At 45.0% G+C, this 26,667-nt stretch overlaps 1 protein-coding gene across 1 annotated transcript in view; it reads left to right on the top strand.

The window, feature by feature from the left end:
* Window positions 1–26,667, top strand: part of LOC116974426 (protocadherin Fat 4-like) — a 78,108-nt gene that overhangs the window by 25,075 nt on the left and 26,366 nt on the right. Inside the window, exons 8-11 of the mRNA XM_033022850.1 lie at window positions 419–4,756; window positions 7,064–7,371; window positions 22,114–22,199; window positions 22,318–22,497. Of these exons, the coding sequence (XP_032878741.1) occupies window positions 419–4,756; window positions 7,064–7,371; window positions 22,114–22,199; window positions 22,318–22,497 (4,912 nt within the window). The remainder of the gene's footprint in view (window positions 1–418; window positions 4,757–7,063; window positions 7,372–22,113; window positions 22,200–22,317; window positions 22,498–26,667) is intronic.

Below are 26,667 nucleotides of genomic sequence, written 5' to 3'. Positions count from 1 at the left end.
GGATTGCTGGTCAGCGCGAACCCGGTGGGCAGAAGGGCCTGTTTCCGTGCTGCATCTCTAAACTAAACTAACAAAGCTAAAAACTGTGTCTGTTTAGTCCGGGTGCACTGGTTTGCTCCCACACCAAAGACGTACAGGTTCGTAGTTTAATTGGCTTGGTAAGTTGTAAAATTGTCCCTAGTATGTAGTGTTAGTGTACGGGGTGATTGCTGGTCGGCGCAGACCTGGTGAGCCAATGAGCCTGTTTCCATCCTTTATCTCTAAAGTCTAAAGTCCAGAGATCCTGCCTGACCCACTGAGTTACTCCAGCAGTTTGTGTCTCTTTTTTGTATACCAGCATCTGCAGTTCCTTGGGTCTAAAGCAAATATTATTGTCGGAATACTTTTTCCAAAAATCATCTTTTAATTTTCCCCGCAGGGTCAACTGTTTATGCGGTAACTGCAAGAGACAGAGATGTTGGGGGAAACGCTGACCTGCGCTTTTCTTTATTTGGTCCAAATGCCAACAAGTTTGAAATTGACCCACTCCGTGGTGTGGTTTTTGCACGGCACATTTTGAAAGGTCCAATGGACATCACAGTCAACATTAACGTGTCAGATAGCAGAGAAGATCCAAAAATGGACAGTACAACCATCACAGTGAGATTTCAACGCACCACTGACTTCCCCCAAGTATCTGTGGACAAAGAAGTGCTTGTCTACCCAGAAAATCAAGCAGTGGACACAGTGATTGCTCAAGTCAGTGCCTTAAGCAAAGAGAAAGAAGCAGTTGGGTCTATTTCCTTTTATCTTGCAGTGGGCAACTTGGGAGATGTATTTCAAGTCAACCAATTAACAGGAGAAGTGATTATTAAAAGGACTCTGGATTTTGAGTTTGCAAAACAGTACCAGCTTTGGATAGAAGCCAGGGATTCAAGTTCGCCACCATTTTCATCTTATGTCAGAATAGATGTCAATGTTACAGATACAAATGACAATTTTCCTACATTCAAGCAGAACATCTACAAATGTGATGTCTATGAGAATGTGCCAGCCAGCAAAGTCTGCAATGTGTCTGCTGTTGATTCAGATTCTTCTCTGAATGGATTGTTAGAATATAGTATTTACGATGGCAATGTTAACAATGCATTTAACATCAATAGGTCCACTGGAGTCATCAGAACTGTTAGGATGTTGGATAGGGAACAGCTGGCATTATATACATTAATAGTTGAAGCAAAAGATAAAGGAGACAGCCCAAAGACTAGTACAGCAACGATCTTTATTTCCGTCCTGGACATAAATGATAACGCCCCTCGCTTTTCACAAATTTTCCTTGCACAAGTTGTTGAAAATGCTCCAGTCGGTTTTACAATTGCACGCATTAGTACCACGGATGACGATATTGGTGTGAATGCTAGAAGCACCTACAGTATCTCGGATCACACAGCGACTCTGCCCTTTGACATAGATCCATGTACCGGGGATTTAACTGTGGCAAGGGCACTGGACAGAGAGACCACAGATCAGTACGTTTTAAGAGTGCATGCCAATGATTCGTCTTGGGATGTCAACACAGACGTGACGATAGTTGTTGCTGATATAAATGACAACACACCACAATTTACCGAGGCATCCTATAGCATGACAATTCCGGAGCCTGCAGAAAAAGAAACGTTTGTTCTACAGGTATCTGCCGCTGACCCTGATCTGAATTGCAATGGAAAGATTTTCTACTTTCTTAAGCATCCAAATGAATTCTTCAGAATTAACGCAACCACTGGCAAAATCTTCACTAAGTCATTTATTCCGTTAAACAACACAGACCACAGCGGCACTTCCCAGAACAGAATTACGTTTATTGTGGTTGCCTCAGACCTTGGTGAGCTACCTTCTATCAGTGAGACTGTTGTGGACATCACAATTGTCAATCGCAATGATTATCCACCCATATTTTTACCACACAGACAGATGATTCCAGTTCCTGTGAATTTAGCTTTAGGTACCAGGGTGACCAAACTGATCATTGTTGATAAAGATTCAAATAGAGACGGGGAGTATTTTATTACCGAGAATGGTGGCTCATTCCTTTTTGGCGTTGAACAGTCCAGCGGGTGGATTTTTGTGACTAACACTCTCACTTCAAGTTTGAATAAGGTATTCACCCTAACAGTAACAGCAACTGATTATGGAATTCCACCTCTCTCCTCTAATACTACAATCAACTTCGTCATCACAGGCAAAAATATATTTACTCCACAATTTTACACTTTAGAAGTAAGTTTATACATTCCTGAAGACCAGCCCATTGGTTCTGTAATTAGTAACATTACAGCATCTGATGCTGATGAAGGGATAAATGGCCAAGTAACATACTCAATAATGGCTGGAAATGAAGGAGGGTATTTTGCCGTTGGAAACACGACAGGGCTGTTAACTTTGGTTCGAAGTTTAGATTTTGAGATGGAGTCTGTTTATCGCCTTCGGATTTACGGCCTAGATGGTGGATGGATTTCAAAGACTGGCTCTGTCGAAGTTAGTATCTTTGTTCAAGATGTCAATGACAATCCCCCAGTATTTTGTCAGAAAGCATTTTTTGCAACAATTGCAGAAAACTCCCCGTGTGGCTCCACAATCCTTAAACTAAATGCAACAGACAATGACACGGGAATTCATGCTGAGATAAGCTACGCTATTGAAGATGGCGACACAGAACTCTTTTCCATAGATCCACAAATTGGAATAATTATTGTGCAAGAAATTTTAAATTTTGAATCGGTTAAGTTCTATGAACTAGCCATCAGAGTGTTTAACAGATATGACAGGGATCAATTCAGTCTGAGTAAAGTGTACATTTATGTCACAGGACTGAATGAGTATATTCCACGCTTCAGTAAAGCACAATATAATTTTGTCATTTCAGAGAAAGCAGTTAAAGGAACTATTGTAGGCAGCGTAACAGCAACCGATCTTGATCTTGGTCTCGAAGGTGTGGTTTACTACATACTGGTAGGAGAAAGCAAGAAGAAAGGTTTTCAGATCGTTGACAACACTGGAGAGATTGTTGTGTCAGATAACACGAAACTTCTCGGTCCGAGCCACGTTCTCCTGAGAGTACTTGCTAAGAATTCTGGAAGGATACTTGGCTTTGATGTGGATGAAGCACTAATTAATGTTGCTATTCTCAGTGTAAATGACGCTCCAGTATTTCAGTCTGCTCTCTATCAAGCCCATATCAGAGAAGATGCACCAGCTGGTACATCTGTCTTTAGCCTTATGGATGATGATTCAGACATCATTGTAAAGTGGAATCAGCTTGAGTTTAAAATTGAAGACGTACACATAAATAATTTGTTTTCTATCAATTCTAACACTGGTGAAATATTTGTCGTGTCTTCCCTGGACAGGGAAACAGTGCCATCTTACAACATGACCATTATTGCAGTTGATACAAGAGGCGGCCAAACACTAGGTAGAACACAATTGGTGATTGTTGTTGTTGACGTCAATGATAACAGTCCTGTTCTTGTCAGTACAGAAGGGCATGTATTGGAGAATCAACCTATTGGCACAAAATTTGGTTCACTTAATGCCATTGATCTGGATTCACCTCCCAACCAGGGACCTTTCTACTACCAGCTAGCAGATAGCAACAGTAGCAGCTTTGTTACATTGTCTCCAGCTGGTGTGTTGTCCACCAAGATAATGTTTGACAGAGAATGTGTTAGTGATCTCTTTTTGCCCATCATTGTGCAAGATTCTGGAAACCCTTCAATGTCCTCAGTGAGTATATTTCACGTCCGAATTCTAGACCAAAATGATAATCCTCCTCAGTCTAGAAATATTCATATTCAAGTCAATTACTTTGGTGACTATTTCCCTGGTGGTTTCATAGGTAGTGTGAAGCCAGAAGATCCAGATGTGTGTGATAGATTTAACTGCCACATAGTCACCAATGCCACCATCAGCTTTGCTGTGGCAGGAGACGCCTGCAAATTGTTATCTGGGAAGCTAATCCACGAAGAGGAATTTAACCTTACAATTAAGGCCAGTGACAAAGTTCACCACAGTGTCTCCAGCAGCATTTACATAAGATACAGACATTTTAACAATGCCACAATTGATAGCAGTGTCTTCCTTCTCATCACACTCCCCATTGAAGAGTTTCTGGATAAGAAATATCTACGTTTGGTTGAGACTATTGACGAGCTCCTGAGCCAAAATAACACAAAGCTCCATGTCTTTGGGATGATGCCACTGAATAATCAAGTTCTCCTGATGGCAGCTATTAAATGCAGCAGTGGGCTGCATGTTTCCAGGAAGGCAGTGATAGACCTCTTCACCGTTCACAGAGAATGGCTCAGGACTCAGATTGGAATCCCTATTTCTGCAATAGGTTTAGACCCTTGCTTAACAACTCCATGTCGCCGAGGTGTTGCCTGCACAAAGCAGACTTCTGTCAGCATAGACACTGTTGTTCTGGAAAGTTCTTCGGTCATTTTTCAGACTCATGTTCTATTGGAACCGTTCCGGTGTCTCTGCCCAGAGGGTCAGCTGTACAGGTTGGACTTTGACGAATGCCCAACGACACCATGTGATGGCCATGGTACTGGCTTAAACTACCCAATAGGATTTTTTTGTTCCTGTTCAGAAGGCAGAGCAGGATCCAACTGTGAAAAGGACATAAATCACTGCCAACAAGACACGTGCCAGAATGGAGCTACTTGCCTGAACCCGCCAGGGGGTTTTCAATGTAAATACCCACCAAATTGCACAGGTAATAATGACAAAATATTTTTTGTGACAACCAAAGCTAACACCATTGAAAATAATCTGTACGTAATTGTACGGCATTCCCTCTCTCTCTATCCCTCCCCCACCCAAGCCGCACTAGCTTCTCATTTTCACCCTACAAACAGCTTACAACGGCCTGTTTCCTTTATCATTTACTTTTTTGCATATCTTTCATTCATTGTTCTTTATCTATCCACATCACCATCTATATCACTCGTTTCCCTTATCCATAACCAGTCTGAGGAAGGGTCTAGACCCGAAATGTCACCAATTCCTCTCCAGAGATGCTGCCTGTCCTGCTGAGTTACTGCAGCTTTTTGTGTCTATGTACGTAATTAGGATCATTTTGTTTATGGAAATAATTTTGCCTAACAGTGTGCTCCAACATAGAACAGTATAGCAAAGGAACAGGCCCTTCGGCCCACAATGTCCATGCCGAATATGATAACAGGTTAAACTAATCTCCTCTGCCTGCATGCAATACAAATCTTTCCATTCCCTGCATATCCATATTCTATCTAAAAGCCTCTTCAACACCACTATCGTTTCTATCATCATATCAACAACTAGAGAGTGGTCCTGAGCTACTATCTGCCTCATTGGAGACTCTCAGACTATCTTTAATCAGACTTTACTGGACTTCATCTTGTACTAACCGTTATTTCCTTTATCATGTATCTGTACACTGTGGAAAGCTCAATTGTAATCATCTATAGCCTTTCCTCTGAGGCAAGACTATAGATGTTTGTTACATCTAAGAAAATAATGACATTGGTAAAGAAATAATTATTGACCAATTCTGATACCTCTGAGCCAAGGAAATGTACTGAAGTTGGGTTTATTTGTAGACAAACCCAGACGGGACAGAGTTACTTGTAATTTCACAACTGAGGTCAACTTTCATGATCATTGGTGACAACCCAAAAGTAATTTGATTTAATTTTATAAACTGCTAATGAGAGCAATTTGACTTACAATGCCTGGTTTGCTAGTTCTGCTCCACATTCACAACTGTGCATGAGTCAAAGAACATAGAATAGTACACCAGACTAACATGCCCTTTGGCCCAAAATGTCCAGGCAAGCATGATACAAGACAAACCAATCTGCTCTGCCTGCACATGATCCATATCCCTCTATTCCCTGCATATCCATATCCCTCCAATTTCCTGCATATCCATATCCCTCCAATTCCTGCTTATCAATGAGCCCCTCCATTCCCTGCATATTCATGCATCCTTTCATTCCCTGCATATCCATGTATCCCTCCATTCCTTGTATATCCATGCATCCCTCCATTCCTTGTATATCCATGCTTTTATTTTATCATATATTGTTTAACATTGAATTCTCCTAATTTTGTTAGCCCTTGCTGTCTCCTCCCCTTCCTCAGCCCTCGGGCTGTCTCCTCCCATCCCTCAGCCCTCGGGCTCCTCCTCCTCCTTTCTTCTCCCCCCCCCCCCATCAGTCTGAAGAAGTGTTTCGGCCCGAAACGTTGCCTATTTCCTTCGCTCCATAGATGCTGCTGCACCCGCTGAATTTCTCCAGCATTTTTGTGTACCTTCGATTTTCCAGCATCTGCAGTTCCTTCTTAAACACTTTTCTTTTATCAGGCTGGTTGAATTTGTACTCTTGACTGTGAATAATTAGGCAATCACCTAACAACTTTAGTATCCAGCTTGGAACACAAAGTACTGAAGGATTAATGATGCTGATCAGGCAGCATCTGTGGAGGAATTGGACAGGCAACTTTTTGGATTGAGCTCAGATCGATTGGAGTTGATTAGATTTCCCCCCCAAAGTCCAATCTGAAGAAGGGTCCCGCCCTCCAACCACCATAGATGCTGTCTGACCTGCTGAGTTCCTCCAGCACTTAGTGTTTTGCTCAAGATTCCACCATGTGCAGATCCTTAGGTCTCTGGATTCAGTGCCCAATCTGTTATGTTAAAGTTTCTGTGATGTAAGATGTGTTTTGAGCATTTCATGTGATACTTGATTGATGCTTTGAGAAATACTTCAAGTGAAAGTAATTGTTAATAGAACTGCTTGACATTTGCGGACCATCCATCAAATATTCTGTGGCACACCAGGAGATCAATATATTATGTTACAGACCATTTATATTACCAGTTTCCATTTTATCGTGATTTAGATCACTGTTTGCAGTGTGATTTATTTCACAACCAATTTAATTTAAAACTAATTAATCAGTAACGTTTGTCTATTTTAACACAGCCTAAAGTTTCAGGATTAGTTTTTCCCATTATGTTATTCCATCTATTCCTTTGCAGGTACTAGTGGGAATCAATGTGACGCAAGCAGCCTTGGATTTGAAGAACTCTCTTACATGGAACTTCCTTGCCTTGATCCCCAAAACAATACAATTTATGTAGAATTTGCCACAATAAAAGAAAATGCTCTCCTCCTGTATAATTATGACAACAAAGAAGGTCCAGAGGGGGAATTTCTTGCACTGGAAATAGTGAACGGTAAAATGGAATTTGCTTACAATCTCGGAGATGGAACTGTTAGATTGCAAAGTACTCAGCAAATAGCTGACGGAAACCTCCACACTGTTCTTGCAACTAGAATAGGCAAGGTAAGACCATTCCACGCATGTTATATGTATCCACCTCCAACTTACTATTCAAAAACACTTACTTCTGTGGGTGCTTCCTATGTGAATCTGTTGCCGAGGATTTTCCTCATAATTTTAAAACACTTTCACCCCAATATTAACATTCATTTCGAGTCATACAGCATGGAAACAGGCCCTTCAGCCCAACTCGCCCACACCGACCAACATGTCCCATCTACACGTCCCATCTGCCTTCATTTGGCCCATATCCCTCTAAACCTATCCTATCCTTGTTTAAATGTTTTTAAATGCTGCGATAGTACCTGCCTCAACTATCTCCTTCGGAAGCTCATTCCATACACCCCCCACCCTTTGTGTAAAAAATGTTACCCCTTAGGTTCCTATTAAATCTTTCCCCCCTCACCTTAAACCTATATCCTATGGTTCTTGATTCCCCTAACCTTGACTAGAGACTGTGCGTTTACCTGATCAATTCCTCTCATGATATATTAAGGAATTAATTCTCAATCTTCCAATCTACCTCGTTGCAGTCCTTGCGCTTTTTTAAATTGCACTTCCTTCTGTACACTGTTTTACAATTCCTGATGAACTCATGCATGGTATGATTTGCCTAAATAGCACACAAAACAACATTTTCCACTGTAAGTCAGTACACGTGACAATAATAAATAACTCTTGGCATTTGCAGTTTCTCGCATGACATTCAGAATTGCTGCTCCATCCTATTGATCTTTCTCTCTGCCTGATCCCAGAGCGTCACATTCCCAATAACTCCAATTGCCCATAATATAATTTTCACTGCATTGACTCCTACCAGCAATTATTGCCAAACAGCATATCACCAATGGAGATAAATGGCAACACTAAGAGATTGAGTGGCAAAAAAGGCATTTGGTATGCTTGCATTCATTGGTAGGGACAATGAGTGTAAGAGTCAGGAAGTCATGATGTAGCATTATAGGACGTTCGATAGGCTGCATTTGGAGTATGCGTGCAGTTCTGACCACCCCAATACAAAAAGGACATGGAGGCTTTGAAAAAGGGTGCAGATGAGATTTACCAGAATAATGCATGAATTAGGGGGTATTAGCTACAGGGAGAAGTTGGAGAGACTTGGATTATTTTCTCTGGAACGCTGAAGGTTGAGGGAAGACATGATAAAAGTCTATACAATTATCAGGCATAGATAGGGTAGTCCATCAGAACTTTTTTTCACAAGATGGAATAGTAGAGGCTGTAGCTCTAAGGTGAGAGGGGAAAGTTTAAGGGAGATTTGGGGGTCAACTATTTCACTCACACGTGGGGTGCATATGGAACGAACTGTCAGAAGAGGTAGTTGAGGCAGGTGCAATAAATCATCAAAAAGACATTTGGACGTCCACAAATGGGAAAGGTTAAGAGGGATAAGGGCCAAATGTGGGCTGGTGGGACTAGTTTAGATGGGCCAACGTTTGATCGGCATGGACGAGTAAGGCTGAAGGGCCTGTTTCTGTGCTGTATGTGATCTATGACTAAAGGCAACCCTGAATAAAGTCATCCATTGTTCTATCATACACACAACAAAATGCATGACAATGTATGACTGCTGCCCTCTAGTGCCCACATTCCCAGCATTACGGGTCGTTCAACAAACTTGATTTTAAACCTTGTGACATTTGCCGTTTCAATTCCCTTTACATCTTCTCCTTTCATGCATGAGCTCTTACATCAACTGTTTAGTTGAGCAGATGAGTGAGGCATAAGTATTTCTAAGTACTTACATTAATCTTATTCATTTGATAAGAGATACATGAACTATAGGGAAAACAGATTCCAACTAGAAAGGACTAAAGAGATCCATGCGATCACAGGGCGAACGTGCAAACTTCACACAGACAGAGGAATCGATTAGGTAAACACCCAGAGTCCCTTACCCATAAGGGAATCGAGAACCAGAAGACATAGTTTTAAGGTGAGAGGGGAAAGATTTAATAGGAACCTGAGGGGTAACCATTTCACACAAAGGGTGGTGGGTTTATGGAACGAGCTGTCGGAGGAGGTAGATGAGGCAGGAACTATTGTAACGTTTAAGAGATATTTAGGTTCATGGATATTGTAGTTTTGGAGGGATATGTGTTAAATGCAGTTAGGTGGGACTAGTGTAGATGGAGTATGGTGGTTGGCATGGGCAAATTGGGCCAAAGGGCCTGTTCCCACGCTGTATGACTCTATAACTATAAAGGACAGAACCCAAGGTCAGGGTTGTACTGTGCTGCCCTTAAGTTAAAAAAAAATTAAGCTTGTATGTTTATTTTTGTTTCCCATTTTAATCGGCCTTATTTCATAATGTGATTTACTCAGTATAAATCACATTGATTCTCAGGTCTTGGACAAAGTCCCCATGGCATTTTTACAATGCGGGTGACATCATGTCAGTACTAAGACGTTGCAATCACTCTCTGTGAATCTCCAGAGGATCATATGCGATTTAGCTGACATAATCTCATGAGATTTGCTCTTTTGAAATGATTACAATTTATAAATAAACACTGTTTTAATTGTGTGAGGCTGATTAAATCAGCGTGAAGCTCAGATTACATTCGTACCTACTATACCGTGGGGGTTTTTCTTTTGCAGAGAAAGGGGTCATTTCTGTTTTGCATTTCTAGTTCTGAGGCTCAAAACAAATGCAAATGCATTTATAAATATCACAAAAGAGCAGAACATGCCCAGCATAAAAACAGATTGTAGGAGAGTGACAAGGATGCAGTGAATTCAAGCATCAATTTGCAAATCATACATCGCGTTGTTTTGGAAAAACAGACAATATTATCAAAGGCTAATCCCACCCCACTCTTCCCTTCTTCTCCTCGCTCCTGTCCAGCAGCAGGTATAGCTTGAAAGCTCACACCACCAGTAACAGCTTTTTCACCTCTTGTCCCCACTGTTATCAGGCTTCCGAACAGTCTTTTCATAAGATAAGGTACTGTCCGATTCACCTCTACCCCATTGAGGACATTGGATTTGGAACTGGTGCACTACAATGCTGAGAACTATATTTTACACTCAGTATCGACACCCACCACCCTATGTGTATATAAAACATCTCCGGGGCAGGGCGGGTTGGAAGCCCAAACCGCATCTTCTGAGAGGAGGAGACCCAAATCACGCTACAGAAAAACACATGGAAAAATACCCCCAGGGGTGCCCGAGAGGGGGGGGGGAGGATGAGCACCTCAATTGGACGGATCAAAGGTTAACGACTAATGGCAACGGACAACCGACTATGAGTATCAAATGCAGATGTGGTAAGGTTTGTAAGAACAGCCGAGGCCTGAAGATTCACCAGACCCGGATGAAGTGTTTGGAGGGACAGGTAGTGTCACAACGCACAAGTATTTTACCTGGTGAGACGCAGGAGGAGCCGGGCCCGGAATCACCCCATAGAGCCCGAAGCCTCCAAGTGGCACAACTAGTCCCACGGAACAGTTCTCCGGAGAAGGTTCGAGTCAAATGGCCTCAGGCCTGCAAGACGGCAGTCTGGCATCAGTTCAACGAGGACGTCGACAAGGTGCTAGAAGCAACTGCGAAGGGAGTCGTGGACTGAAGGCTGCGGACGATGACGACAATCATCATTAGCCTAGCTGTGGAAAGGTTTGGAGAAGTGGAGAAGAAGCCGGCCAGAACACCTTTCACCATGAAGCAACGAGCAACAAAGATCCACAAGATCCGGCAGGAGCTGAAGTCCCTCAAGAAGCAGTATAAAGAGGCCAGGGAAGAGCAACGTTCCCCCTTGGCTGAGCTGCGAACCATCCTGAGGAAGAAGCTGATGACCCTCCGTAGAGCTGAGTGGCACCGAAGACGCCGGAAGGAAAGAGCCAGGAAGCGAGCATCCTTCATAGCCAACCCCTTCGGCTTCACCAAACAACTACTCGGGCAGAAGCGCAGTGGGAGTTTGGCTTGCTCTAAGGAGGAGATCGACCGCACATCCAGACGACCTACAGTGACCCCGTCAGGCAGCAGGATCTGGATCCCAAAGGAGGAAGATTCCAAGACGATCGATCAGTTCAGAATCATCTCCTTGCTAAGTGTTGAAGGCAAAATTTCCTTCAGCATAGTGGCGAGGCGGCTGACCAACTTCCTCTCCAGCAATGGTTACATCGACAGCTCAGTGCAAAAGGGAGGCTTATCTGGAGTGCCGGGGTGTCTAGAACACACGGGAGTGGTGACCCAGCTCATCAGAGAAGCCAGGGAGAACAAGGGTGACCTGACAGTGCTCTGGCTTGACCTGGCCAACGCCTACGGCTCCAACCCGCACAAGCTGATCCAGACAGTCATGGCCAAGCATCATGTGCCGGGCCAAGTGACAGATCTCATCCTGGACTATTACAACCAGTTCAGCATGAGAGTCTCATCAGGGTCAGTAACATCAGAGTGGCAGAGACTGGAGGTTGGGATCATCACAGGCTGTACCATCTCTGTGATCCTTTTTGCCTTCGCGATGAACATGATTGTCAAGTCTGCTGAGCCAGAGTGCCGGGGCCCTCGGACCAAGTCAGGAATGCGCCAACCACCAATCAGAGCCTTCATGGACGACCTGACTGTCACCACTGAGTCAGTGCCAGGAAGCAGGTGGATCCTGCAGGGGTTGGAGAAACTGATTGGATGGGCAAGGATGAGGTTTAAGCCAGGAAAATCAAGGTCACTGGTGCTGAAGAAGGGCAAAGTCATGGACAGGTTCCGCTTCAGCATCGAAGGGTCACCAATCCCAACTGTCTCCGAAAAGCCAGTGAAGAGTCTTGGCAAGGTGTTTAACAGCAGCCTGAAGGATACAGCATCTGTCCAGGCAACCTGTCAGGAGCTGGAGAGCTGGTTGAGAGCAGTGGACCAGTCGGGGCTTCCCGGCAAGTTCAAGGCATGGATTTACCAGCATGGTATCCTGCCAAGGATACTCTGGCCACTGCTTGTCTACGAAGTCCCAATATCCATCGTAGAGAGATTGGAGAGGAAAGTCAGCAGCTTTCTCAGAAGGTGGCTGGAACTGCCCAGGAGCCTTAGCAGCATCGCCCTTTACGGAAATAACACCAAGCTCCAGCTGCCCCTGAAGTCCCTGGAGGAGGAGTTCAAGGTGACTCGGGCCAGAGAGGTGATGCTGTACAGGGACTCCAGCGACCCCAAGGTGGCTCAAGCAGGGGTGGAGGTGAAAACTGGGAGGAAGTGGAGAGCCGGCGAAGCCGTGCTGCAAGCAGAGTCCCGGATACGCCACAGAGTCCTGGTGGAAGCAGTGACTCGGGGTAGAGCAGGCCTGGGAATCTTCCCATCTCCCCAGTTTGACAAGGCCAAGGGGAAGGAGAGGCGCAGGCTGGTCCAGGAGGAAGTGAGGGCAGTGGTGGAGGAGGAGAGGTGTACCAGAGCAGTTGGATTGAGGCAGCAGGGAGCCTGGACAAGGTGGGAGCAGGCCATGGACCGAAAAGTCACATGGACTGAGCTCTGGCAGGCTGAACCACAGCGCATCAAGTTCCTGGTCCAGGCAGTGTATGATGTCCTGCCCAGCCCATCGAACCTCTTCATCTGGGGCAAAGCGGAATCTCCAGATTGCCCGCAATGCTCTGGCAAGGGGACTTTGAAACACATCCTGAGCTGCTGCCCAAAGGCTCTTGGGCAGGGCCGGTACACATGGCGTCACGGCCAGGTTCTCAAACCCATTGCAGAAGCCATCAGCATGGGAATCAGCAGCTGCAGACGGGAACGCCCCACCACCCAGATGATCACCTTCGTGAAGGCCGGAGTGCAGCTGCCAAGAACCACAGCAGCCAGGAATCAGTCAGGAATTCTGGCGACTGCGCAGGACTGGCAGCTTTCCGTAGACCTGGTGAAACAGCTGAAGTTCCCACAGCACATTGCCACGACCACCCTGAGGCCAGATATCCTCCTGGTCTCAGAGGCGACCAAAAACATCGTCTTGTTGGAACTGACCGTGCCGTGGGAGGACCGTCTGGAGGAGGCCCACGAGAGGAAGATGGCCAAGTATGAAGAGCTGGTCATAGACTGCCATAAGCAGGGCTGGAAGGCAAGGTGTATGCCCATCAAGATTGGCTGCAGAGGTTTTGCAGGGCAATCGCTCTACAAAGCCTTGAGTGCACTGGGCATCAACGGAGTGGCAAGGAGAAGGGCCATCAAGAACACCACAGAGGCAGCAGAGAAGGCCTTGATATGTCTCTGGATCAGGAGAGAAGGTCCATGGGGAGGAGCGAATGCCACCTGAACACAAGTCATGGTCTGATCAACCACGGCTGGGTCGCCTGGGTGAGGGTGTCTGATGTTGAAAGACCCGAAACACCCAATGACCCCAGGTTACATCACAGATGATATGTTGAGGAGCATCTATCGATGTATTTGTATCAAACCTTACCCCTCTCACTTTAAAGTATGCCCTCTAGAATTTTATTTTTCCACCCTTGAAAAAGATTCTGACCATCTACCCTATCAATGCCACTCATAATTGTATATACAATTTAATACAGAGAAATCCATACACCGAATATGATGGTGCAAATTTAATTTACACACATGACACAGATGAACACAGCCTGAAGTAGGGTCTCAACCCAAAACGTCGCCAATTCCTTCTCTCCATAGATGCTACCTCACCCGCTGAGTTACTCCAGCATTTTGTGTCTATCTTTGAATAATAATTCAGTTACATGGAGTGTGTTCTGTGCCCTTCGAACTGAGCAAGTTCATGATTAATGGAGTAAATCTTAAGAATATTGAGTGCAAAATGAAATGTGTTAACGGTATTCCTAACAACCAGATAAAAGAGCATATTGGGACAGAGCCAAATGTTAAAATGGCTGTCGTGAAACACTGACCAATTTACATTATTTTAGAACATTTGTTTTCATGCTGGGAGTATTTTGTACATTTATGATATTTATAAGTGTACTGTATTAACATCAATCTTGAGTTGCAGAACTAGGAATGGAAAACAGAAATTACTCTCTCCAATGAAAATGGTGTTTAGTTAGAGTATAGAAGTTGGGACGTTATGTTTGTAGATCAGGCCCGCCACCGATTTTCTGGGCACTGATGAACCGGCCTGCCTCCCGCCCCCTCCCCCCCCCCCCCCCTTTAATCCGGACAAAGTCTCCCCCCAGACGTTCCCCCGGAAATGTGGCACCTATGCCAAGTGAGGCAGCCGATCTCAACCTCATCGGGACTGTGGCTGGGGCTCTGGAACTCCGGCCCAGCTGGAGCCAGCAGATCCGTTTCGACAGCCGAATTCCACCTTTGACTGTGCGGGCAGTATTTTGGCCCCCCCAAGGCCATGACCTCTGTTAGTCCAGCAAAACGGATAATCCAGAAAGGCTCTGGAAGCAAGGTTGCCAGAAAATCGGTTGTGGCCCTGTATTGAGATTAGTCCTCTATAACACCAAGAGTCATGGAATTATATTGCATGGAAACAGGCCATATGGCCCAGCTAGTCCATGCCGACCAAGAAAGCCCATCTACTCTTGTCCCATTTGCCTACGTTTTGGTCCATGTTGTTGGTAAGGCCACATTTGGCATATTGTATTCAGTTTTGGTCACCCTGCCATAGGAAGGATATAATTAAGCTGGAAAGAGTATATAGTAAGATTTATGAAGATGTTGCCAGGACTCGAAGGCCTGAGCCAAAGGGAGAGGTTGTGGCAGACTAGGACTTTGGAGAGCATGAGACTGAGGGCTGATCTTACAGAGGTGTACGAAATCATGAGGGGAATAGAAAGGGTGAATGCATAGAGTGGGGAATCAAGAACCAGAGGACATAGATTTAACTTCGGAGTCACGTGAGTGACTATGTGAAGAACCCGCTCAGCACGCATGCGCGGCATTACGCCAGCAGTGCAACAGCGGCTACAGCGGGAGTCAGGCGCTCCCGCTGCAATTTAAAAGATGGACTGTCAGGTAAGTTAAACTGAGGTCGGCTTTACTTGCGAAGGAGAGCAGTCTGATTTCTCTTTCAGAATGAGTACACCCAAGACAAGGCTCTCAAAGAAATCTGTCCCCCGTTCGACTCCACCAGAGGAGCGTTCCATCAGGGGGGGGGCAGCAACAGGCGGTAGGAACGCTTACCGAGCGCTCCGCTATTCCCGACACCGTGCTGAGCCCAGCCCCGCTAGCGCCTTGAGCAGCAGGCTGGATGTAAAGCTACCAGGAAAAGCATCCGGCCGGTGGTTTCCGACACGTCGGACGGGGACGTCTCTCCACCCGGGCGGGGGAGAGACAGCCGCCTGAGCCGCGTGGAGCAGCTCCTGGAGCAGGTGCTCCAGCGAGGTGCGCCTCGTGAGGGGCGCTCTCGCAGGGGGAGGTCAGGCACTCCCTCCACAGTGCCTTGTGCACTGTCCATTGCTTCCTCCTTACCCGAGGGTAGCTTTGGTGACCAGGACTGGGCTGGTCAAGAAGAGGGGACGATGGCTGAAGATCTCGGGAGTATGCAAGGGGTGCAGGAACAAGAAGAGCTGCTTGGTGTGGTGGACCGCTACGTGGCAACCCCACGTGCAGGAAGATCGTTAGAAGCCAAACTAGCGGCCAGCATCAACCACCTCTCCAACAGGGCTCTACAGGAGCAGGTGGTCAATGATACTTTAGAAACATATACAGCTCCAGAGAACTATGAGTCCCTGAAAGTGCCAACTGTAAACAGCCAAATCTGGGGCCACGTTGGGGTAAACATCCGACACCAGGAGCTAAAACTGCAGCGGATCCTCAGGCTCCTGACGTCAGCCATCACTTCGTTTGCTCGTTCCGTGGACAACACCGAGATGACCACCACTCAACAGGATACTCTCGCGCTGTTGTGTAATACGCAATTTGAGATCAACAACCTGCGTAAAGAAATAATAAAACCTGCCATCAATCCTAAATTTGCGGGGTTGTGCAAAACTCCAGCCACTGAGCCAGACATACTGCTCTTTGGCAATGACCTCTCTAAGCGAATGAAGGATATGGAAGAGGCCTCAAAAACTTTCAGTCTCATGAAGGAAGGGCCCGGGACGAGCAAACCTAGAACACCAAGCGGCAGCACCCCGTCGCGTCCACCAGTCGACGTCCACCATATGGGACTGGTGAAAGCTCGGGGTCCGCATTCTATCACCGTAAGTCTTTTTTAGACCAGGGCCCAGAGCGGACCCCATGGAAAATGCGCCACCCCCCAACGTCAACGCCACGTCAGACAACACGCAAGCCTCGTTGGACCAGCGGGAACCAGAGGAAATACCCATTACCATGGAGGTAGGTGGGTCTGGTTCCTACCAGCATATAGAAAGAAGGGGCTTAATACTAACAGGGGGGAGATTACACCAGTTTAAAGAAGCATGGGAGTCTATCACGAGTGATCAGTATATACTCAATTGCATTAGTGGATACAAAATACAATTCATAACAGGTAAATTGCCACCAGTTCAACATTTACCCCAAAGGGTATTTTCCCTCTCAGTGAAAGAAAAACGAGAGGGACAAGTTGAACTGATGAGACTAATTACAAAGGGTATCATTGAAAAAACAAAACATGAACCCTTGGAATTTGTATCAAATATATTCACTAAAACCAAAAAAGATGGTGGATGTCGCATCATCATTGACTTAACTTCACTAAATATGTTTGTTAAGTATATACATTTCAAAATGGAAACATTTGATCTTAAAGATGCTTACTATTCAGTACCTATTCACAAGGATCATCGCAGATACCTGAAGTTTACCTGGATGGGGCAACAATGGCAGTTTAAAGCGTTACCCAATGGGTTAACATCAGCCCCAAGATTATTCACCAAGATACTAAAACCAGCCTTGGCAATATTAAGATGACAAAAACATATTGTCATGGCATATCTTGATGATATCTTAATAGTAGGCAAAACCATGGAATTGACTATGTCAGCTGTATCAGCTACCAAACAGTTGTTCGAAACCCTGGAATTTGTCTTACATCCAGATAAATCTAAGTTGAAGCCATCCACAACTATGGACTACTTGGGCTTCACAATTAATTCAGTTCACATGACTGTAACTTTGCCAAGAGACAAAACAGTTGCATTGTCACAATCATGCAACAATCTAATGGTCAACGAACGACCAACTATTCGACAAGTAGCAAGAGTAATTGGGAAAATGGTAGCAGCATTTCTGGCTACGCAATTCGGACCTTTGCACTATCAAAACTTACAAAGAGCAAAGGTACAGGCACTAAAACGACATGCAGGTCATTATGATCGTGTCATGAAGTTACCCACTGAAGCAATATCAGAACTACAGTGGTGGGCAAAAAACGTTTGGCATAGTTTCAGCCCTATTATCGTCACTAACCCTACGCTAGTTATCCAAACAGATGCCAGTGCTCAAGGCTGGGGAGCAATTAACGCCATATCCAGCACAGGTGGTAGATGGACTAACCCTGAGTCATCATTACTACTTACACTGGGCATACATTATCTAGAGATGTTGGGTGCCTTCTATGGTTTAAAAGCATATGCATCAAATATGCATCACTTGCATGTTCGGTTACAAATAGATAATACTACGGTGGTGGCCTACATTAACCATATGGGCGGCATAAAATCGTTATCATGCGACAAGTTGGTCAACACAATTTGGCAATGGTGTGTCGAAAGACATATTTGGCTATCAGCAACTTACCTACCAGGTAAGCTAAATACAGTGGCAGACACCAGGTCACGCAAATTTAATGACAACATCGAATGGATGTTAAACCCCAAAATATTTGCAAAAATTGTCAAGCAATATGGCACGCCAGATATCGATTTATTCGCATCAAGGCTAAATCACCAGGTACCTATGTATGCCGCTTGGGAACCAGACCCTGAGGCAGCAGCGGTAGATGCGTTTGCGCTGGATTGGATACATTTCTTCTTCTATGCATTTCCTCCCTTCTGCCTCATTAGTCGGGTACTAAGCAAAATACAAATGGACTCTGCTTCAGGTATTTTGATAGTACCCGACTGGCCTACGCAGCCATGGTTCCCGATACTCCATGACATGGTTGTTGGAACTCCGATGATATTTCCCAGTGACCCAGAGTTATTAAAACACCCAGTGTCAGGCATAAGCCACCCATGCCATAAAAAAATCAAACTCCTGGGTTGCAGATTCTGAACAGACCATTGCTGGGACTGGGATTATCAGAACAAACCGTCGACACCATGTCAGCATCCCTCCGAACATCCACTAAAAAACAGTACTTGACCAGTATCAAAAAATGGGGAAAGTACTGCCTGGATACAGGGACCACCTACACAACTGCATCAGTCACCAACCTTGGCCAATTCCTGGCCAAACTTCACTACGAAGAAGGACTCAGCTACAGTGCCATCAACACAGCAAGAAGTGCCCTGTCTGCCTAGTTAACACTAGCACCAGGACAACAGGCCATGAGATCTCACCCGCTGGTGGTAAAATTAATGAAAGGCATTTACAATACCAACCCCCCAAGACCAAGGTACACCCATATATGGGATGTCAGTGTGGTCCTGACTTACCTCAGGGGATGGCCATCAGCCAGATCCCTCAGCCTGGAACAATTGACGATCAAAACGCTCATGTTAATGGCACTTGTATCCGCACAGAGGGTCCAGTCTCTACATCGATTACGACTGGACAACATGATTACTGCTCCAGACCAGATCTCGTTTATGATCCAGGGACTGATCAAACAGAGCAGGCCAGGAACACCAAGTCCAGTCGTGGTATTACCCACCAGAACCACGGTTATGTGTCATGACCCACCTACTATCCTATATAGACACAACTAACAATATTCGAGGGAGTGCAAACGCCTTGTGGGTCAGTCATAAAAAACCTCATGGTCGGGTGACGAGCCAAACCATTTCGAGATGGCTCAAGCAGGTACTAAAAGCTGTCGGGATTGACACTAACTTGTATAAATCTCACTCCACCAGGGCAGCATCCACGTCAACGGCGGAAAGAATGAACGTGCCGATGGACCACATCCTGGCTACAGCAGGATGGTCGAGGGAAACCACGTTCAGGACTTTTTATCACAAGCCGTTGGCAAAACCTGTGTTATTTGCAGAAACAATTTTACAGTCTGCAAATATTTAATTTAAGCTCGGGGGAGCAATTATTTTTTGTTGTTATTGTTAATAAATACTGTTTTGTTTTTCATAAACAGATTCATTGGTTGATTACGATAACACACTTCCTCCTCAAGGACTTCGGCAGTGATGAAGTAATAACTGTTACACGGTTTGAAATCACAGAGCTTTGAAATCTTCACGTAGTCACTCACGTGACTCCGAAGTAAAATAGTAAGATTAAACGCGAACTTACCAGTTTGAAGTTTGATCTGTATTTTATGAGGAGTTACGATGAGGGATTACGTGCCCTCCGCTCCCACCCTCAATAATATGGGTCAAATTCATAAACTGATGTCTCCTTGTCTTTACTATGTTTACTTCAATAACTGTGTCTATCTGTGATTCCACACTGCTGCTTTGAAGTATGCCGCGCATGCGTGCTGAGCGGGTTCTTCACGTAATCCCTCATCGTAACTCCTCATAAAATACAGATCAAACTTCAAACTGGTAAGTTCTCGTTTAATCTTACTATTAAAGATGAGAGGGAAATTATTTACTAAGAACCTGGGGGTACCTTTTTCCATACAGAGGGTGGTGGGTCTATGGAATGAGCTGCCAGAGGAAGTAGTTGAGGCAGGTACTATAACAGCATTTAAAATAAATTTGGACAGGTACATGGATAGAAAAGGTTTAGAGGGATATGGGTCAAATGCGGACAGGTGGGACTAGTGTGGATGGGGCACCTTGGTCGAGTCTATTACTCTTGGTGTTGGAGAGGAATAATCTTGGTACTTGAATGGCCTCCTAAGATAGATTCCGTTAATAAAGTATACTGTTTAGACCAAGAGGATTGGCCAACACTATTGGACATCTACTGAATGGTTGACGCAATGGGCTTTTACTTTTGATGGCAATCCAGGACAAACCTAAAAGCATATCTTTTGTCTGAAGATCTTGTGGATTTCAGTTCTAATGGCCATGGGCACCATACAAAAATAGCAAAACGTTGCTGATCTCTCTCAGAAAGTTCAACTGTAAAAAATTAAAAGCAACAGTGTTTGTTTGATGCAATCTTTCAGTAGTTTGTTCACATTTTGCTCACATTGTGGCACAGCGGGTAGACCTGCTGCCTTACAATGCCAAAGACCCGAGTTTGATCCTGACCTCGGATTCTGTCAGTGTAGAGTTTGCACGTTCTCCCTGTGACCATGTGGGTTTTGTCCGGGTGCTATGGTTTCCTCCCACATCCCAAAGGCATGCAGGTTTGTAGGTAATTTAGCCTCTGTAAAAATTGCCCCTTGTGTGTGTAGAGAGTGAATGAGAAAGTGGGATTTAGACTAAACTTTACACTTTGGCCCAACAAGTTTGCACCAGCCAGCGATCACCCCGTACACTAAAGGGCCTGTCCTACTTGGGTGTCATTTGCGCAACAGGCCGGTAGTGACTGACACGTGCAAATCACGCAGTATCATGCGTCAGCACAGCCATCTGGTGCGCGTGACGTCATTAGAATACCCTGCTTCCCTATTCTGCATCATGACCATCATGGAAGAACTACAGATTCTATTGCTACAGCAACAACAGAGACTTCTGTTAGCAGCAGCCCTCATACTTACAGATCAGCCAGGCAGGAGTACAACAAGAAAGGCTATCAAGGAAGAGGTCTGTGCGGACAAGGTCAGAGGTTACATGACGCGTAAAAGGCGGGCCGACTGCGTACGGGCGGCTCGCGGTGTCGCACGTAACCATGTGTCACCACGCGATACAGCGTGCGACGCCAATGCATCAGCATGCGTAGCCAATGTGTCAGCGTGTGTACGCGATACGTCACGCAGGTGGTGCGCGAGAATTTCGGTACACTACGAAATCCTGGAGCACCGCACGATACCGCGCGTCACTACATGCGATTCCACGCCTCACCATGCGCTATGCGTGCGTCACCCACGCGCCCCCATGCGTCAACCAATTTTCTACATGACGCCCAAGTGGAACAGGCCCTTAACACTATCGTACACAATAGGGACAATTTACAATTTTTACCAAAGCCAATTAACCATCAAATCTTTGGAATGTGGGGGGGCAACTGGAGCACCCGGAGAAAACCCATGCGGTCACGGGGAGAACGTTCAAACTCCGTACAGATAGCACCCTTAGTCAGGATCGAACCTGGGTTTCTAGTGTTGCTCTAAGGTAGAAACTCTACTGCTACGCCACAGTGACACCTATGGACAAAGCACGAACAGGGTGATCAATGGTCAGCGTGGACTCAGTGGGCCAAAGGGCCTTTCTGCGCTGTACCTCTAAACTAAAACAAAACTAGTGTGAATAGATGATCCATGCTGTGGGATGGAAGATTGCAACCTTCACGTGGTCCGCCCTGTTTCGACTAATACAATCAACTCGACGTGCACAAACGGAAGATCAAATAGAACAAGTTGTCCAACAATTTTAGGCTGTGCACGCCACATGAAAGAAAGAAGAAGATCCATGCTGTATCTTTCAACCAATTCAATTATGGTTTCTGAAACTTGAGTTTAGAGTGTTCTATAAAAACGTGATGAGGAATTCAGTCCCCGAAGCAGCATGTCTGGGGGTTGGGATTGCAATGGGGTGCCTCTTATTGAAGTGAGCAATGACTAGCTTGTTTTATTTTTGCTGTATATTGTAGGTCGGATCGCTAACTGTGGATAATTGTACCACCAATCAGCCGGAACAGTTCTGCTTTGTAAGCAACCCAGGCACAGGCACAGAAAGGTCTCAGTAATACCCTTTTGAAATAATCTTTTTCTGACTAACCGGCCTCAGAAAATAATGCTAAGATTCATAGCTGTTTCTACAAACATAACACCCTCTTCGTTTGTCCTGCTCTTAGAACACTGGATTTGGATAACAATAACATGGTATTTGGAGGAATCAAATCAATTGACCCAATCCTCCTTCGCCCAGGTCATGTAAAAACAGATGACTTTATTGGTTGCATCAAGGAAGTTAAACTGAACAATATTCCTGTGAAAATTGCTGAGGCCCTGTCTTCAAGTAACATCCTAACCAGGTACAGTGTTTCATTAATGCTGCCGTGTCATTGTATATTAATAATATTATGAGCAAGCTCTTTACAGCATATTATTGGAGCACAGAAGGATGAATATAGAAGTTTTCTCGTTACATTATGGTTGTACAAAATGTTGGTGAAGCCGCATTTGGTGTATTGTGTACAGTTTTGGTCACCTTGTATGTATTTGGAAGTATGTCCTGAAGTTGGAAAGGGTGCGGAGAAGATTTACGAGGATGTTGCTAGAACTCGACAGCCATAGGGAGAAGTTGGACAAGTTCGGACTTTATTCTTTGGCATGCAGGATGATGAGGAGTGATCTTATAAAGGTGGATGAGATCATGAGGGCAATATAGATAGAGTGAATACACAGTCTTTTAGCCAGAATAGGAGAATCAAGAACCAGGGGACATAGCTTTATGGTGGAGGTGAAAGATTTCAAATGAACTTGAGGGGAAACTCTTTCACAGAGGGTGTTGGGTATATTGAAGGAGCTGTCAGAGGAGGTAGTTGAGGCAGGTACTATAATAACACTTAAAAGAAGGATTTTAAAAAATGCTGTAGTGCCTGTCTCAACTACCTTCCCTGACAGATAGAAAACATTACCTATCCATGTTCTTCATAGATGCTGCCTGACCCGCTGAGTTACTCCAGCGTTTTACTTCTTTTTGTAAATGAAATTCCATTGGTAAAAATACTGAAGCCTTAGAGCTGTTTTTAGTGCCTTTCTGTGAAAAGTATTATGGGCCTGTCCCACTTACGCGACTTTTTAGGCAACTACAGAAGATCGCCACGGAGATTGCCGGGGTGTCGCCTGTATGGTGGTGAGTAGTTCCCGCATTCTCGTAACTAGTCGCGGCTTCATTCCGGTCGCTGCTAATTTTTCAACATGTTGAAAGATTTGCGGAGACCAGAATTTTGGCGCCATGGAGAGTAGCGAGAGTTCTCGTGACGTAGGTGCAGCGCTAGTTGGTCGCCAGGAGGTCGTAGGTGGTCGCTGGTGCTGACTGTTGAATTTATACACACACACTGTAAATATATATATATATATATATATATATAAATATATATATATATATATATATATATTACAGACAAATAAACAAACAGTAAATGTGCCAAGTCGAGATTGATGCCCCCAAGGCTATGTAAGTCAGAGCCTATTTGGAGGTTGTAGTGTTTAATACCCTGATGGTTGTAGGCAAGAAGCTGCTCCTGAACCAGGCTCCTATACCTTCTTCCCGATGACAGGAGTGAAATGGGTGCATGGCCAGCGTGGTGTGGGTGTCTGACATGAACGTTGAGAGAATGGAAACATTTCATGTTTGCAAGAGGATCTGGGTTATAAGAAGAGCCCTCATGTGTACAGGACGGAGGTCATTGATTGCGCTTGAGGGAAGCCATAATGCTGGCTGCCTCTCCTCTGAAATTAAAGCGATTGAAGACAGTTTTCCTTGAGCAGAGTGCCTGGCTGACCTCTGTGATGCAGCAATGCAGGAGACATGGCAACAAGACTGCTGCAGGCACTTGGAACGATGCTGATGTGAAAAAACGTAGTCAATGTGACCTTATCCCTCTCCGCAGAGAGTACGACCGATCCACAGAATGTTTAGTTCACAGCATGGAAACAGGCCCTTCAGCCCATTGAGTCCATGCTGACCATCAATCACCTGTTCACACCAGTACCATGTTATCCCACTTTCTCATCCTCTTCCTACATACTAGGGGCAATTTACCGAGGACCCATTAACATAGAAACATAGAAAATAGGTGCAGGAGCAGGCCATTTGGCCCTTCGAGCCAGCAACACCATTCATTATGATCAATTCAATTAACCTACAAACCTGCACGCCTTTGGGATGTGGAAGGAAACCAGAGCACCCGGAGGAAACCCACACGGTCACAGGGAGGACGTGCAAACTCCACACAGATAGCACCCGAGGTCATGATTGAACCCGAGTCTCTGGCTCTACCAGCTGCGTCACTGTGCCACCCAATGTTATTTGTAACAGTGGTGATTATGGGGGCTGACCAAAATATTATCAGCTGCAGGTGGGATCAAATGTATCTGCAGTCATAATCAAGTTAGAAATGTCCAGTGGACTATTATGGTTTGGTTACCTAGTATTCCAGTTTATTAATTTATTGCATTATTGATTATTATATATATATTTGTGTGTTATTACATGAGTGGACTTGTAAACCTGCAGCAAGTAAGAATTTCCTTATTCTGTTCACTGTACATATAACAGGGACAGCACAGTGGCACCGCTGGTAGAACCACTGCCCCACAGTGCCAGAGAACCAGGTTCGATCCAGACTTTGTGTGCTGTCCGTGTGGAGTTTGTACGTTCTCCCCGTGACCGTGTAGGTTTCCTCCGATGCTCCAGGGTCCTCCCACATCCTAAAGATGTGCGGGTTTGTAGGCTGAGTCTGAAAAAGGGACCCGACCTGCAACATCACCTCCCCAAGTTCTCCAAAGATGCTGCCTGACTTGCTGAGTTGCTCCTGCATTTAGAGTCATACAGTCCCACGTGCCTGAATTTGGTCCATATCCCCCTAAACTCTAGAGTCCTTTTGTGTCCTTTGTGTAAACCCACATCTGCAGTTCCTTGTTTCTACAGGTTTGTAGGTTAATTGGCCTCTGTAAATTGCCCCTAGAGTGTAGGGAGTAGATGGGACAGTGGGATAACGTAGAACTAGTGTGAAACGGTGATGGAAGGTCGGTCGGTCGGTCGGTGTGGTCTCAGTGGGCTAAAGGGCCATGCTGCCTCATTCAATCAATCTATCAATTAGAGACACTTGACCTCTTATCTGCCTCCTGTCCAGATATTCCTATCATGGCTTTGTAATTACACTGCACTGAAAGAAACTCATCTTTGCAATCCATATTCCAGGCCATTCCTTTAAATTGAATTGCGCACCCACCCTTCTTATCAGTATGTTTCTCTCACTCGCTCCTGGACCTTTGAACATTAACGATGAGTCAACCCAAAAATGTGAACATTTTTATGTTCGGGTGGGATTGCAACAGCCTTTAATGGTTTATACATAATTTACAACAGTTGGAAGATTGGTCCCAAAGTGTATTGAAGTATTGCGTTGTAAGCATGTACGTCACATCAGCAGTAGTAGTGCAGATAAAATGTTTTAAACCCTAGTCCCCAGCAGACAGTTCTTCCACACAACTTCTCAACTCTCCTTGCTTTAGATTTCTGTTGAGAGATGTTCACAGACGTTCTCTCATATGAGACTCTTTCATTTGCTTTTTGATCTGTTTCTATCTACAGTGGCACTGTCTTTTTCAGGCTTTCAATCTCTTCCCAATCTGAGCATCATGCAATTCATACAATCTTGTCCTTGTCTGCTTTTTCCTCAGCCATAAATTACCAGTGCTATCTGTTTGATCCACCCTCAGACTGCCTGTGGACAAAATTCCTTTACTTTTTATAATATCTCACTGCAAACCTAGAATCATGTCCAGAGGGTAGTCCAAGTCTGTGTGTGGCATGGAAGCGCATTTCTTGACAATTCTGACCATTACAGGAAGGATGTGGTGTCTTTGGACAAGGTGCAAAATAGGTTTACTAGAATTATGCCTAGATTGGAGGGTATTAGATGTAAGGTGAGGTTGGACAGACTTGGATTGTTTTCTCAGGAGTATCAGAGGTTGAGGGGGGACCTGATAGAAGCATATAAAATGATGTGAGGGACAGATAGGGTAGGCAGTCAGAACCATTTTCCCAGGGTGAAAATGTCAAAGACTAGAGGGCGTAGTTTTATGCTGAAAGGGACAAAGTTTAAAGGAGATTAGCTGGGTAAGTTGGTTTACACAGAGTGGTGAGTGCCTGGAACGCACTGCCAGGGGAGGCAGATACAATAGTGGTGTTTAAGAAGCTTTTAGAAAGGCATATGGATATGCATGGAATAGAGGGATATGGATCATGTGTAGGCAGAGGAGATTAGTTTAACATTGCATCATGTTCAGCACAGACATTGTATACCAAAGGGCCGCTTCCTGTGCTGTGTTATTTATTAGTGTGTAGGGCCTGTTTGGTTCTGGTTAACTGGAAATGTCAAAGACTAGAGATCATAGGTTTAAGGTGAGAGTGGCAACATGTAAAGGAGATGTACGGGGCAGGTTCTTTACACAACGAGTGGTGGGTGCTT

This window comes from Amblyraja radiata, chromosome 6 (assembly GCF_010909765.2).
Source record: "Amblyraja radiata isolate CabotCenter1 chromosome 6, sAmbRad1.1.pri, whole genome shotgun sequence".
Classification (NCBI taxonomy): Eukaryota; Metazoa; Chordata; class Chondrichthyes; order Rajiformes; family Rajidae; genus Amblyraja; species Amblyraja radiata.
The sequence above is the reverse complement of the archived record's forward strand: the minus strand, read 5'-3'. Positions and strand labels throughout refer to the sequence as shown.